The sequence below is a fragment of the Stylophora pistillata genome, chromosome 1, assembly GCF_964205215.1.
Source record: "Stylophora pistillata chromosome 1, jaStyPist1.2, whole genome shotgun sequence".
NCBI lineage: Eukaryota > Metazoa > Cnidaria > Anthozoa > Scleractinia > Pocilloporidae > Stylophora > Stylophora pistillata.
In genome coordinates this window covers 49,774,113-49,790,217 of record NC_142519.1, presented here as the reverse complement: position 1 = coordinate 49,790,217, position 16,105 = coordinate 49,774,113, and the positions used below count along the sequence as shown (strand labels likewise).

General features: G+C 38.8%; 2 protein-coding genes across 2 annotated transcripts; both read left to right on the top strand.

Moving 5' to 3' along the window:
• LOC148742919 (ATP-dependent RNA helicase DHX15-like) lies at nucleotides 1–7,720 on the top strand. The gene is made up of 9 exons (XM_088760904.1): nucleotides 1–145; nucleotides 438–570; nucleotides 1,470–1,715; nucleotides 2,533–2,787; nucleotides 3,136–3,394; nucleotides 3,558–3,757; nucleotides 3,865–3,979; nucleotides 4,706–5,878; nucleotides 6,697–7,720. Exons 1-6 carry the CDS (start codon nucleotides 39–41, stop codon nucleotides 3,560–3,562), a joined length of 1,005 nt encoding a protein of 334 aa, XP_088617030.1. The 5' UTR covers nucleotides 1–38; the 3' UTR covers nucleotides 3,563–3,757; nucleotides 3,865–3,979; nucleotides 4,706–5,878; nucleotides 6,697–7,720.
• On the top strand, nucleotides 3,580–4,857 carry LOC148742920 (putative pre-mRNA-splicing factor ATP-dependent RNA helicase PRP1). Its single transcript, XM_088749119.1, has 3 exons — nucleotides 3,580–3,693; nucleotides 3,865–3,979; nucleotides 4,706–4,857. The coding sequence occupies exons 1-3, from the start codon at nucleotides 3,580–3,582 to the stop codon at nucleotides 4,855–4,857; spliced, it is 381 nt and encodes a 126-aa protein (XP_088605245.1).
• Nucleotides 7,721–16,105: the final 8,385 nt, after the last annotated feature.

Sequence of the window (16,105 nt, the reverse complement as noted above, 5' to 3'; positions counted from 1 at the left end):
AGTGTGTGGCTTGTACGTAGCCCAGGAGGGTTGCTGCCATGAGTCTTGCTCAGTGTGTAGCTGACAAATTGGATGTCACCATAGGTCAGGAGGTTGGGTACACAATTCGATTTGAAGATTGCACTAGTCCTCGCACTATATTGAAGTAAGGAAGACAAAGTATATTTCATCCTTAACTCTGTAACTCCCAAGATCTGATTGTTAATTCTTACCTCTAGCTGCTTAATATTTCCTTGTTAATTAAGTATTTAGGAGAATTTGGTGTTAGGTCAAAATGAGAATCACTAGTGGGAGAAAGAGAGTTAAAAAACAGGAAGGAAGAGGGTGTGAGAAAATGCAAAGGTATTAGTTTGGCTGGTAGCTCTATCCCAGATGTCTGAACAAATGAGGTAATCATCCCTGACTGTCATTTAAAGCTCATTTGAATTTGTTTCCAGGTACATGACAGATGGTATGTTGTTGCGTGAGGCTATGACTGATCCTCTACTGGATCGTTATGCAGTCATTCTTCTTGATGAGGCTCACGAGAGAACTCTTGCGACTGATATCTTCATGGGTCTACTGAAAGAGGTACAGTGTGTGCATGCATCTGGAGATTTCACAGTCTTCTAACAAGTACCACAGTATAGCCAACAAAACTGTTGACACATTGACCCATATAACTCCTTGTTACTTCATTGTTAATTTCTTTTGTCCTTGTAGTAAGTTACATGTTTATCACATTTTGGCAGATAAAGGGTTAATAACCCATTGTATAGGAAGCCTCCTTCCCCTTCCCCCCCCCCCCCCCCCCCAAATAATTTTTCATCATCAGGGCTCAACATTAACAGTAGCCCACTAGCTACAGACTGGTAGAAATTCAGCTTTGGCCAGTGGTTTTTAATTTCCACCTGCCAGGTTTGCTAGTAAACAAACTGAAATTGTCGTAATATCTAAGATGTCACTAACCACCTGGCCAGTAAGTTGAAAAGGTCAAGCCTTGATCTTATGTGATTTTAATTTTTTGCTGCAAATGGGCAACATTGAGTGAGGGAAAGGCTGGTTTCAGTGATTTGCAGAGCGGTGCAAACAGTAGTGTCATTTTACACATGAAAAGAACTGTTCTATCACAAAGGATTGGTTATTTGTAGGAGGTCCAACTGAAAACAGTCATGGTTTTATTCAATCAGTGGGCCTTAGGTTTTCCCTTCGAATGGATCAGTCTAGTTAAATAAATGTTCTTTCTACTACCAGCTTTCAACCCTCTTGACACTGTTCACAAAAATAAATGTTCAAATAAATGGTTGGACTAAATTGAAGATTATTTAGAATGCGGCTTCATTTGACAACAGCTAAAATTTGTTTAAATAATCAGACCAATTTACTTACTAATCATGCTGCTGATAGTACATGTGCAGGTGACACTGCACTGGTCCACTGTTACACCTGTAACTTACAGAAGTTGTATAAAATGCGTCTGTTTTCCACAGGTGGTACGACAGAGACATGACCTTAAGATTATAATCATGAGTGCCACCTTAGATGCCGGGAAATTCCAGGAATATTTTGACGAATGTCCACTCATGACAATCCCTGGACGAACACATCCTGTAGAGATCTTTTACACTCCTAAACCTGAACGAGACTACTTGGAGGCAGCCATTAGAACAGTGGTACAGATTCACATGTGTGACGAAGTGGAGGGCGACATTTTGTTGTTTCTTACTGGGCAAGAGGTGTGTGTTCAAAGTTCTTGATTCCCCTTTTGAGTTTAGATCGGCATGTTTCATGTAATCCTTTAAACCTTTAAATTCAGTGAGTGACCAAGACAGAATTTCTCCTTACAATGCCAATACAATATCAAGAAGACAAGTGAGGAGCATAAAGAAAAAAATAATATTAATCAGGGGATTATTAGTTGATCAGATGCCAAATTCTCCCAAGTAACATCATGAGAATTGTATGAGAGACAGTAGAGAGAGTTACTAATGAGATCTCGGTAGTGAAAGGATTAACCCCTAAAACTTTTTAATGCTGGTGAATGTATTCATTTGAAAGTCATGTATACGAACTGCGGTTAAAGAAATTAGTGTGAGATCAATCTCGACAGAAATGAACACTACTTAAGCAGTAGTGAAAATTAGGCCGAAAAAAAATTTGGGCCTGTACAGAATTCAAAGCCATGACCTCTACAGTACCAGTGCAATGCTCTACCAACTGAGCTAACAAGCCAACTAGGAGCTGGTCATTGTGAAGGTTCATAATAAACCTGTGAAGTGAATTTTATTCAGGCCTTATTTTCACTACTGCTTAAGTAGTGTTCATTTCTGTGAAGATCGATCTCACACTAAGAAGACTTTTAGTTGCCACTTCTTTAAGCTAGAAATTTATGTGCCATTTAACCCTAGTTTTAAAGGACCATCCATTCCTGAATGACATTTTGCAACAAACATGAGCATTGTGTAAATTTTTCACAGTTCGCACATATTGTAAACAAAGTTAAACCAAGTTGAAAGTAGCCTTTCAACATTTCACTATTTTCTTCCCAGTCAGGAAATTGAAGAAGCATGCAAGAGACTGAAGAAGGAAATTGATAACCTGGGACCCAAAGTGGGCGAGTTCCGCTGCATCCCTCTGTATTCAACTCTTCCTCCACAACAGCAGCAGTACATCTTTGACGCTCCTCCAGCAAAACACCCAAATGGTGCCATTGGGCGCAAGTGTGTGGTGTCCACCAACACTGCTGAAACATCTCTTACCATTGATGGTGTGGTGTTTGTTATAGATCCTGGATTTTCCAAGCAGAAGGTCTGTCTTACTTCAGTATTTGATTACTGTCTACTTTTCACAAAGTATTTTACTGTTCTTCTTGTCTCTTAACAAGCATGGGACAAAGAAAACATTCTGAGTTCCCCTAAGGAATCCAACCCCAGACCATTTGACTCAGTGTGCAGGTTCAATTCCTCGTGAGGTCTCAGAACTTTTCCTCTGTCCTATGTTTGTGACAAGGTAAAAAAATATCAATAGCTTTTTCTTACAAAGCTCAAAAATCTACATCTTTCTAATTCTGCATATATATTTTATTGTTCCTTATCATTGTTCCTTAACAGGTTGACCGAGTGTAAAGTCATTTTGTCTTTGGTTTGTCTATAATAGGTGTACAATCCCCGTATCCGTGTAAAGTCACTGTTAGTTTCCGCTATATCAAAAGCCAGTTCACAGCAGAGAGCTGGCCGTGCTGGTCGTACATGTCCTGGCAATTGTTTCAGATTGTACACAGACAAAGCTTATCAAACTGAAATGCAAGACAATACCTACCCTGAAATCCTGAGGTCCAACCTTGGTACTGTGGTGCTACAGCTGAAGAAGTTGGGCATTGACGACTTGGTGCATTTTGACTTCATGGATCTTCCTGGTAGGTTCAGTGCTTGTGAGCAGGCTGGTACATGTGTATTAGCCCTTGATTTGTGGTGATTCCCAGAAGTGTCATTTTCTAAGGAATAGCTCAAAGTCTTGCAAGTAAAAGGTTGCGTACGAACCAAACAAAGAAAGCTAAGATTTCATTCTTTTTTTGTCAGTTTGATAGCACCAGAAACTTTGATGAGAGCACTTGAACTGCTGAACTATCTTGGTGCCCTTGATGACAATGGAGACCTCACATCACTGGGCTCCATGATGGCAGAGTTTCCACTTGACCCTCAACTTGCCAAGATGGTGATTGCCAGTTGTGACCATAACTGTTCTAATGAAATTCTCTCCGTTACTGCCATGTTATCAGGTATACAGATATCAAGTCAACCTGTTGATTTACTTAAAAATACTTTTTGATAAATTGTTATCATTATAATTCATTAATGATCCTGCCTCTGTCTGTTTGTTCCTCAGGTGTTTATGAGACCAAGTGAAGCTAAGAAGGCAGCTGATGAAGCTAACATGAAGTTTGCTCACATTGATGGAGACCACCTGACCTTACTGAATGTTTACCATGCATACAAACAAAGTGAGTTTGACTTGTAACCCGTACTTACATTGTATGCCAAGCTTTCTGGTGTTATTGTGTGTGCATTCTTAACTAAAAAAACACCTACTAATCTTGTCCCTTTAGTCCTTTCTGTACATTATGGAACCTTGTTTTTTTTTTTCTCTCTCTCTCCTTGGGGAAGATTTCAATTTAAACCTTTCATTGCCAAGATCTCATTCATAATTCTTCTCACTCTCTGCCACACAATTCTTGTATTGTTAGTTTGGAGAATTTAGTATTGGATCAACTATTGGATTCTCTATTCTCATCACTTGTCTGCTTGTTATTGTATTGGAGTTGTAAGCCGAGAAATTCTGTCTTGGTCACTTGTGGGAGTCAAAGGATTAAACTTATTTGCAGATAATCTGACAATTCAGGTTCATGAGTAACATTGCATTTACCAGTATAATGTACCGGTAACTCTTTGTTTGAGTTCTAGTGCAGAAGTTGGAGCAGTTTTCTTTCTGCAGTCTCCAGGGATTTTGTGGTAGTTTTAGACAAGATTAGCCAAAAAATTAATGTCTTCTTATCCTTCTGCTAATCTAATCAGGGTTTACAAGGACCAAGAAAGTGAACTCACTTTTGGTTGTGAGATTTGCCAGCCTTGGAAAGGGTACTTTGCTATATGTAGGCTGGCTTGACACAGTCAAAGCCCAAAGATGTCCCAGGCTATTTCAAACAAAACTTTTTTATCCTTATTTTTAGACCATGAAGATACACAGTGGTGTTATGATAATTTTGTCCAACATCGTTCTCTCAAATCGGCTGATAATGTGAGACAGCAACTTACCAGGATCATGGACAGGTTCAACTTTGCACGACGTAGCACTGACTTCAACAGATTCATGTGTGTTTGAAAATTACATCAGCAATTTGGACAGTGTAAAATTATTTTGGCCACAAACAGGTTCTCTTTTGATGCTGCCAACTCGTGTACAAGTACTTTGAGTACAGAATGTCCTACCAAAATGAAGAGTGGTGGGAAATGGCATTTGTTCCCCAAACTAATGCAGTGATCTAATTTGAAGTAGTTCAGACACTGACCATTAAATCTGTAAATCCTACCCACCCACCCATCCCTCCCACTTTACTGTTCTGATGAGTAGGTGGCTCATTTGGAGAGGTCTGGACACTACCTGACTGTCAAAGACAACCCGGTGAGACATTACCTACCTATTCCCTTTACTTACAGCACAAAATTTCTGTATCTATAGGTTATATAGTAATAGCACAATGTTGATTAAGCCCTGTTTTCATAATTATGCTGGGAAAATCCAAGCCAATCAGCAATTTCACTGTTTCCCAACTGTCCCAGATTTTGCTAACATACTAGGAGATTGACGGATGTCTTTGCCAGATTCTTGGGTACACCATTTTTCTTTGTGATTATGGGGTACTGAAGCTAAGCAACTAGAGGACTGGTAACAAGCTAAACTACTGACATCACTGACAGCAAAAAAAGAACTTGTCATTGTGTAGGATCACCGAAGCATCATACTGAGAGCAGATAACTCCATGGGAAGGAACCCACCAAATGTGTGGCTTTATAGCTCAGTTGTCAGTAGGGCCAAATAGTACCTGGGAGCCATGGGATTAAATCCCATCAGTCTGAGGTTTTTACAGGCTTCTTTTCAGCAATTCTTAAAACTCCAATACAACTGCAAGGATTATTGCCTTGCCTGATTTTTATCCGCAGGTCAATTGAAATTTACTTCACTATAATTATTATTTTATCAACCATTAGGTTGTACAACTGCATCTATCAACTTGTTTGGATCACAAGCTGTAGTGTAGTACAATGAGTGTAGTACAATGAGTTTGTTTTGACCACCAAGAGCTACATTTGGACCTGTACAGACAGAAAGGTTGACCAGTAAGGTTAGTGGTACTCAAGGGTTTCTTGAGTGTATTGATTTGGGGTGTTCACACGATAACCCTTTGTGACTGATCCGTGAAATGTTGTCACGAGTGCAACAAAAACAAATTCAACTGAATCTTGGTCAACTGTGATCTCCGGCAATTGATGTTGTTATCTTTGTTTTCATCAAGACCTACTAGGAGGATCTAGTTTCTTTTTTGCTCATTTTTTAGGTCAGTTGTCATTTTTGTATAAGGTACAAGACCTGTTACAACAGTATCAAGCAAGATGACTTTCTTAATCACGCATCAAGCTTTTTTTTATGGTGGCTCACTTATTGCACCATGAAGAAGACCTTCTGCTGTGGTGTCAGTCTGTTTAACAATTAGATTCCATGTCGCCATGCATCTGTTCTGTTATAGGTGACAGATGAAGTCAACATAGTGGTATGAACAAAGAGAGGAGCACTTGGCACTGCTGAGTGTAACTGAATGTTCTTACCACAATTTCACATCTTCTGTGATCTATGATTGAAAAGTCACACTGCAACATGAATTCTGTCTGTTTTGTATAATAATGAAGTAAAAAACTTTCAATTATGCTGTGGTGAATGCGTCTGCCCTCCAATAGACCAATCATAGTTCAGCTTACTACATGAACAACAAGATGTAGCATTATTGCAGTAGGCTTGACACAGGAGTGCATTAGAACAGTGGATAGAATCAATTAAGCCTAGAATGCATAAGAGACCTTTTGGAAACCTCAGGAGAACCTATGAACCTCTTGAATGACTATTGTAAGACATTTTAAGAAAGCTTCCTGCTTGATTTTTGTATAGGTTGGTGAAGATTACACCCCAGTACTATGACCGTGTGTGAAGCCAAGCGTGTCATGGAAAGGATTGTAGAGAGGTTACAGAAGAACAGATAAAACTTCAAATGAACTGTGGACAACCTCATTAAAAAAATAATAATAATAAAACATGTGAAAGAAAGAACTTGTAAAAAGCCTTAATGCTAAGAAAATCATGCCATCATCTGCATTTGGTTCTGTCTAACTTGAAAGTAAAACTAGATATGCTTCTGTTTTTCCTCTGTTTTCTTCCTGAGATCTTTCCTCAGTAGTTTTTTCAGCTAACGACATAGAAACAGCAACATTCAGGCAAAGACTCAGGCCATCCAAGCATGTTAAACAGTTTGCAGCTCCAAATAAAACCTGCTCCCTAAATCCTTTAGTTGCTGATTTGTAACTTGTTGCTGTAGATAGCTTTCAATCGCTTTCAATGTATTTGTACTGTTAACTTTGAAACTCCAGAGATTGATTTAACTTCTCCCCTTCAGCTGCTTTAAATATTCCGGTAAATCAGCAAAATGATTTCACTCATTAGTTAAGTTATTCCTTTTACCTGTTTTCTGATAGTAGTGGAGATAATGTGGCAAGAAGAAGTTGCATGTTCATTACCTCTTGCCATTCATGGGTGAAGTAATCAGCATGCATCTCAGTTCTACAAACTTGATTTGCTTCTACAGGCTTGATTTGCAGGTCAGGGATCTTGAACGGAACTTTTCTCACTCCTTGTTAGCTGAAACAATTGAAAAATTGCTTAATAAAATCCAAGGAACACACTTTCATTGTGTTGTTATTAAAAGGAAGACCTTTGGGAAAACTTCAGATATCTTGAAGTAATTTAAGCAGCTCACGGTTATTGATCTTCATCAATGCTTTGCGCCACACATTTTGCCTGACATTGAACATTGGGTTCTTCAAAAACTGCGTACACTTTCCAACTTTTATTCTTCATTGCATCTGCTGTCGTTTTATCAATAGAAATGAGCTGTAAAATAAAATCATTACAAGGTTAATAGTTGAAACTTCCTTGTTGACACCATTTGGTTACTGGGGGGCAGGGGAGAATGTGAATAGCTATAAATGAAAAAATAATTATTTACTTTCACTGTATCCCCTCCTTTAATGCCAGAAAGATTATCTTAAGTGAAGTTTACTCCTGATGAACTGAAAAATACGGCACACGATGGAACACCCTGAAATGAAATAGTTCCAAGTTTCAGAATGTTCTGGAAAAGTTAACAGAAAAAGTCTATGTTCCATCTCCCTCGACTATGAATTTTTTCACTTAAGGTTACCCTGCACCTTCAGGGGTGTCTCGCGTGCAAGCGATGCGTGTAGCGCGTCCGGTTTAAACTGCAGATATCTAAACCCCTACATTAAATTAAAGCTTATAGGACTGGCCATCAGACTATACCAAAAATTTTGAAAAAAAATGAATTTTCGAATTTTTCACGACTTCTAAATGCGAGCGCCCGAATCACTTTTTAAGAGCTACAAGTCAAAAGGAATTTGTTTCATTGCTCTCAAATTTTGACAGTAGCTAGTTTTACATATAAACAACAAAACGTGTCTCTGAATATTTTATTTCTAAATACTTTTTTCTTCAAGAGCGATTTTTGTACGATCACTCCACATTTTTTAAATCCTATTTCAAAAATTTTCTGTAACTTTTCACTGAAATTGAATGTGGCAAACTGCAGACACGTTTTTCTAGCGCTTGAGCCCCGGAAACGGAAGAACACATAAAATAAACGAAAAACATCCGCCGGAAGTACAAAGTAGCGCTTTTGGGGCCCCGACAGGGAATACAATTTTTCACATTTTTCACACTAAGCCTGTTATGGACATGGTTTTATTTTACATTTACTTCTCTTTCGTTAATGATACGAATAAACGACGCTCTGAGCAACCTGCAACCTGTAAACTGGGCAGTAATTAAACGCAAAATCATCAAAAATATTGTAGCAAGTTACTCCTTTTTTTCGAGATATGAAACTTTGCTGCAATTAAAATTGACTTCATCATGAATATCATTTATGAGATTACCCTTACATGGAATCATAGACAATTTCACTCAAAAACAAAATTAGACCCAAAATAGTCGCAAGACAAATCGTAAGGTTGCCATAAGCATAAACAACAGCTGAGCTCCCCTTAAAGTAAATATCTAACTTGAAACTTACTCTCGACAACATGACTGATGTTAATCCTCTTCAACTGACCATGTTCGTTCACCTCACAACTGTAGTTTGTATTCATTTTTGTTCAGTAACTTTGATTCGGAGTCTCACACTAGTGCTGTTTTGTACAACAGTACCATTCATTCTCCAGACAATACGAGGAGCCGGTCCACCTTCCGCTGGCCACCATAAAGATGAACAATGGTTGAGCAGGACAAACTGAGTCTTTGCGACTTCTTTTAGGCTTGTAGGAACTAAGCACAAACACAAAACTAATGAGACATCGAAATCTGTACGCCGAAAATTATCTATCTTCATCTTCCTACACCGAAAATCGAGTAAAAGACTCGGTGTCTAAAGTTAAGTACATCTACGCAAAATCGTTACTAGGATAACATATCTTATTCTGTACGAAGGAGAATAAGCACCCAAACATCATTTTTTATCCAGAAGCTGGATTAAAGTTTTCAAATCTGCGGAGTTAAAGACCTGCGCATAAAAAATCCTCGCAGAATTTAATCGCGCGAAATTTATTACCGCATAGAAAATCTAAAACACAGAAAAAAGTGATTTATATATAATAACAACAACATTTATACAGGATATGTATCAACAAATATACAAATTATAAACTACTCTTCCTGTAATTAATTATACAAATAAGAAAACGAATAAATTTAAACTTGAAAGTTCTTACCTGTTTCATTCCTTACTTTTCCCTCATATCTTAAGTCCCATTTAAACCAGTATCTATACTGAGGTGAAAATCTTAACCACATGTTATGTCCACTGGATCACCGAGTAAAATAAGGAGTGTTCCTTCCACAAAATACACCCAGTAGATTGGCAGACTGATTATAACCATCACGGATCTCAAGATACTCCTCATCAGCACAAGGTGCTCCAGGCGAAAAAAAGGACTTATAGATGCTAATTCCTATTTTCACATATTGTCCGTACTCTCCTTGAAGGAGCTGAGTTCTATCAAAGTCTCGAATCGTATCTTGCCTGGTGCAAACCTCCGTGATTATTGCAACTATTTAAAAGAACATAGTTTCATTGAGTAAAAGTGATCACACTTTGTACATTAAATTAACTGATAACTGTCTTTCTCGTTTTCAAGCCTTTGTCATCGTGTACGTAAACGATAATGTAAACTCTTCATAAAAAGAGAAATTTTCCCTGTACTTTTCTAGTGCACCTGTAATATGAGAGGAATTTATTCTTCATAAATCAATGAGCAAGTGAAACTCTTACGTCAGTAACTACCAACTGTGTCTTCTGCAAGAAGCAAAGATCTGGACCGTTTAGGAACTTGGTTTGAATCAGTTTTACAGACAATTCTCCCTTCAATGGACATATAGAGGCATGTTACCCTCACACGAGCCGACTCAGCTGTTTTTAAGGTATCCACAACAGCTTGCATCCATTCTACGAGCATTGAGTCCAAATGTAGGGGATAAGAAAGATACACTGTAAGATACAGTGTTTTCGGTTTCAAATGAAATAAACTACGTAATCAGGTTATCGTAAATAATTGTAGCACTGCATTACACTAGCTTGCCGCGAATAATTTTCACTCGCGAGTAGCGAGTGTACTATGATTTGCAAAGTGGCGGTTCGCCTTTAAAGTCATGTTCCATAATTTCTTGTCAACGAACACGAGCAATAACTTGAAAAAAGAACACGAGCGCCTTTTTGGAGAAAAAGCAATAACAAGAGCGCTTTTTTGACAAAAAAAAAACCAACAAATAAACAAACAAAACAAACAAAACAAAACAAAAAAGGCAAGTTAAATAAATATAATAGCCTTACCAGTATGAAAACAAACCATCGCCCAAAAATCGATAATTAATTAAGTTCACATGACCTCGATGCGAAATTAAAAGAAACCAGACAAACTGTTGTCACTTACAAAACCATAAACTTTCCAAGTGACCCCAGGGCTATGGATGAATCTGAAGTGACTATTCAAGAGGCTCATAGTTAGTAAAGGGGACTTGTTAGGAGACCCAGCGAACTTCAAAGGGGCATGTCTTTGTTAAAGTTTATTCGACTCGCGCGCTCTGATGAACGTGCACTGAACTGAAACATCTACAGAGCGTTCACTGAAAAATTCGAAGCATTGCAGAATACTTTCCAAGTTTCTATAGTTTTTAAGGCGTAAAAGTCATTTTTGAGGACAGCTTACTTCATGTGATGCCAGGGTATAACTGTGCGGTGTTTGGATGCGGTTTATCCAGACGATCGAGAGGAATCAGCATATGGAAGTTGCCTACAGCAAAGGACGAAGAGTCCTGAAAATGGCGGGAAGCCTGGCTTCACGAAATAACCAAAGCGAGAGAGATGGATCAGAGCTTCAGAGCACAATCAAAGTACGACAGGATTTATACATGCGAGAAGCATTTCAAACCCGAGGATGTGCAAATCTCTGAGTATAAGCGTTATCTACCTTAGTAACAGCTGAATTAAGTAATGTTTGTCTACATTCCAAAAGTTCAGCTCGATCGCGTGCGTCCTGCGTCTTATTCGTTTATGTTCGAGTCTTTGATAATAATCTTTGCTTCTTTTATCGTTCAATCGGCGAAAGTGACAAGAAAGAAGCCTAGATCTGGTGCATTGCCTGTTCTTAATATGCCTCAAAGAAGTCACGAATTGTTGACACCGACAGCGCGACCAGCAAGAACGATCATGAAAGATCTCGATGCACACATCAACACAAGTTGCTATGAAACATTTTCCGAATTTTGTAAGCGGGCTACGTGTCTGAAATCCTTAAATGAGTGGACCTCTAAGATGTTTCCCGATAAAGCGGTATTCAAGAAGAAAATTGAGCCCTATCTTCCGCCTGAGCTCGAAGTCATTGTGGACGATAGCCTTGTTTTCACCGTGAAAGTGTTGGGATGTTACCTGGTTGAAGACCATCCACTGTACCGCAGATTTCGTCGCACCTTACGAAACGTAACTTTGTCAGTCCTGGTCAAAGAATTAAACGACTGCACTTTCTGTAAAGGTGTTCATGCTTCTGAAATTACGATCAAACTGTACCACCATGTTATTCCTATAGATTCTACAAAGGAAGATGAGGGAGGACAGCAGTTTGCGCAGAAGGGAAGTTGGAGATCCCAAAGATGTTCGTTTTTAATGTGCGACATAGATGACTCTGTTTGTACTGCTTGCTCTAAATACCACACTTCAGCAAATAATTCCATGAAGGCCAAACAGAATAGACACCTGCGCATGTCAAAGCACCTGTATCCAAAACAGACCCTGAAAGAGTAAAATTGACATTGCAAAACCAGAGATTAAAATGTGCACAGCTGGAAAATGAGCTTAAAGAAATGAGGGCAGAACTACTGAAATCAAACATTGAGGTGGACGACAAATTAAATGATGACTTCATTAAAATCATGGATTCTTCAAGAGCCAAAATTACACCTTTTATGAACTTATCGTATTCCTGAAACTTTCACCTCTCATCTTTGTAAAAACTAAAATTTGTTTTGAATCGTTTTCGGGATTTTCCGAGGTTAAAATATCTTTAAAGCCGACGTTTCGACCAGTTTTAAAGGTCTTCTTCAGGTTCTTTCTAAGGTTGTCATTATAGCGGATTGTTTAGTCTTTTAGCTTGGTGACCGCACATGATGTTTCTTGATCATTAAACGACGTTTAAACGATGTCAAATCGCGCGGGAAATGTAGTCTGAGGTCTCTCAAGTATTTCTACTTTTTCGATAATTCACTGCCTATTACAGTCTTTTCTCATGATCAAGGAATGAGTTTAGGACTGGTTTCCATGCTTCAACGGGTGTTCCGAAGAACGCCTGTTGATTGGCGTGGCGCTGCCCGTTGGGAAGGCCGAACAATGCCGCACGCTTTTATTTTCTGATTTTACTAATATATTCAGATAGGTCGTGATAGAAATAGGGTCATTTTTATTTTTTTGTTAAGCGCTCGCAGATGTCGGACTTATGAGTTTTTCTGTCGTTGTGGACTCGCTTTTTTTCGTTCAAAACACAATTTCCTCTCGTCGAAACAACGGGGTCAAAATTGTTAAAGACTCTCATTCCGCGATTTTTTTGTTGTAGTGACTCCATTCCTTCAAGAACTTTTCTTTGCCGTAATCCTCTCTCTGTTGCTACGATCTCTGCGTTTCCCCAGTCAACACCACGCACTATGGCACTCCACGGTGTGTCGTGCTAGGCCTCCATCTTCTTTGCCCATCCATTTTTCGGCCGATAGAAGTGTTTCCTTTATGAAGGTCCTCATTTGTTAGTCTCACTTTGTCCATGTGTTCTTTCTTTCTTGTTTGGAAACGGCGCCATGTTTTTTCTACATACACAGTATTCTGGCAGTTGCAAGTGTTAGGTTCAAACGGGTTTTTGTATATTTCGTTTACGTTAGTGTTAATAGTACCTGCTAAAAGTTTTATAGGACGTTTCGTTCGCTGGTCAATACATTACGTAATTTAGCTCGCTACGTAGGGACTCTTTCCGTTTTCCGACACGTGTTAGGTTTGAGGTTTGAGGTTTTCATTCGCGAGTGTATTCAGTGATTTTCTTGCGATCGGCTACGAGCTTAACGGCTATCTACCAAAGGTTTTCTTGCTATCGTGCACGCTGTTGTCTCCTCTAGGAGCTAGACCAAAGTAAGTTCCTGCACATTTATTTTGGGTTTGTTTTATCTTAGTTTCGTCACAGAGTCCATTTTATTTTGGGCTTTTAGTTTTCTACATAGTCGTTTCTTTGTTCCTAGCGTTACGTTTTTGTAGCTCATTAGACTTCGGTAGTTGTCCTATTTCGTTTACAGTTCAAATCACGCAGTCACAAAGCTTTACCATCATAATTTCAAGCTATCGGCATAGTAGTCATACGTTGATTGTATTTACGTCTGCTGGATTAAACTTGGACTTTGGCATTATACGTGCGTTCGAATTCAGCTCCGACTCTATTTACGTTACACCAGTCGAGCTTTCCACAAGGGTAACCTCTCAAGGTTACAGCAAGGGATCCTATATACAAAACATTTCTGCTTTTCACCAAGCGGCTCTCGACATGTGCATTTAAACTCTTTTACTTTTCTTCCAGGCTTGAAAGCAACTCGAAAAGAGTGTCAGTAAGCAGTTCTTCTGAACTGCTCAGATAACCCTTTTAAATATGGTATGGTCACGACTCCACGATTTTCTTGTTCTTCCTTTTCTCTTTTGTCTACCTGTTGAAGTTTTTGTTCCATAAATCTTCTCACTGTTTCTCTGGGGTGTCCGCTGGCTACAAACACGTCTTCGATGTTGTGTAGTTCGTCTTCTTGGTGTTCCTCATCACACTGTGATATGAGGTAAAGCCCTCGCTCTGTCTGAAAAACCTTTTATAATGGCTCTTTTCATACTTTCTGAGTGATCAAGAAGATAATGTACTCTGTCTATAACAAGAAGACTCACACAAACATAAATGTGAAGAAAAGGTCCAATCGCCCAGAAAGAGAGGATTAAAGCAAAGAAAAGTTCTAGAAGGAATTGAGTCACTACATGCGACAAAAACATCGCGGAATGAGAGTCCTTATAACAATTTTGACCGCGTTGAAGCATGGAAACCAGTCCTAAATTCATTCTTTGATCATGAAAAAACACTGTAATAGGTAGTGAATTATCGCAAAAGTAGAAGTACTTGATAGACCTCAGATTACATTTCCCGCGCAATTTGACATCGTTTAAAAGTCGTATAATTATTCCGAAACATCATGTGCGGTCACCAAGCTAAAAGGCTAAACAAACCGCCATATTGACAACATTTAAACAACCCGAGGAAGACCAGTAAAACTGGTCGAAACGTCGGTTTTAAAGATATTTTAACCTCGGAAAATCCCGAAAACGATTCAAAAAAACTTTTATTTCTTTTATGAACTTATTTTGGCAACAACAGCAGAAATTGTTTTCTAAGGGCCTGATTACATGAGCCGCGTTGGCCCGGTTAGCCGGGCTGATTTCTTTTGTTTTCACGCTTTGGCGAACACCAAAACAAAAGAAATCAGCCCGGCTCATGTAATCAGGCCCTAAGACACCTACAGGGGTACGATATCACACGATGATGATAGGATTTTGCCTTTCATTAGCAGCCAAGTCCCCTTCTTGCTACGAAGAATTGAGAAACAGTGGAGTATTGGTTCTTCCAAGCCAAAGACGCTAAAGGGGCTATCGCAATGCCATAAAGCCAAAAAGAGGCATCCAGAAGGCGGTGATCGAGGAACTGAAGGAGGAAACAAATAGTTACATTGATTTTCGACGATACATAGTTCTCCTCTTTTACGAAATGAAGGTGATGGTAAACCTTGCTTTTTAGAAGATCACAGGAGAACTCATTGGGTTTGTAGACCTTGGAGATCCTGAACTGAACTATGCCACACTAAAGAAACCCAACATGATTGCTACATGCTCTAGCTTTCTTCATCAGAGGAATGTTCTGGGAAGCAGTGTATGTGCTGGAGACAAGAGGGGATGCAGTTTGTTCTTACGGAGCGTTTTTGCCAAGACCCCTGTTGAGGAATACTTTGGCAAGCAACGCAAAATTGGCCGACGCAATGATAACCCAGACATCCGCATGTTTGGGTACAACAACAACACAATCAGAATCCAGAGGTCAGTTTCTTGCCAGAGTGGCAACACAAGGGGTAGAAAGGACAAGAAACGAGCATGGGTGGAGGTTGTAGATACTTTATTGGCATGCCAAAAGAAAAGAAGGACTGTGTAGAAATATAGTATTGCATAGCAGTATCATGTAATGAATATTTCCTGATAAGACAAATTTTTTAATATGCTGTCAAGTAAATCAAATTTTAAAATAATTTTTGTTTGTGATAAAATTTGTTTAGACTACCTAATAGCAATAGACTTGTAAGTTGATTCTAAAACTGAAGAAAATGCAGTTTGAAAAATAGTTTTCTCAATAATATATTAGCATGTTTGCACATTTTTGTTGTTTGAAATAACATGGTGTTTCTCACATCAAGTGAAGCACACAACTACTTTGCACTCTGAGTGTAATATTGATAATGTAATCAAAATTCATAAAACCTATTTCCACAAATTTTGATATGTTTTGTGTAACTTATAAAGATCATTTTATATTTGTATTTCACTTTCGCAGAATTTCTCACTTACGTTAGAAGGAAACTCTGCACATGCTGGTTCTACAGACTTGGACTGTATCTTTTCGGTTAACTTGAC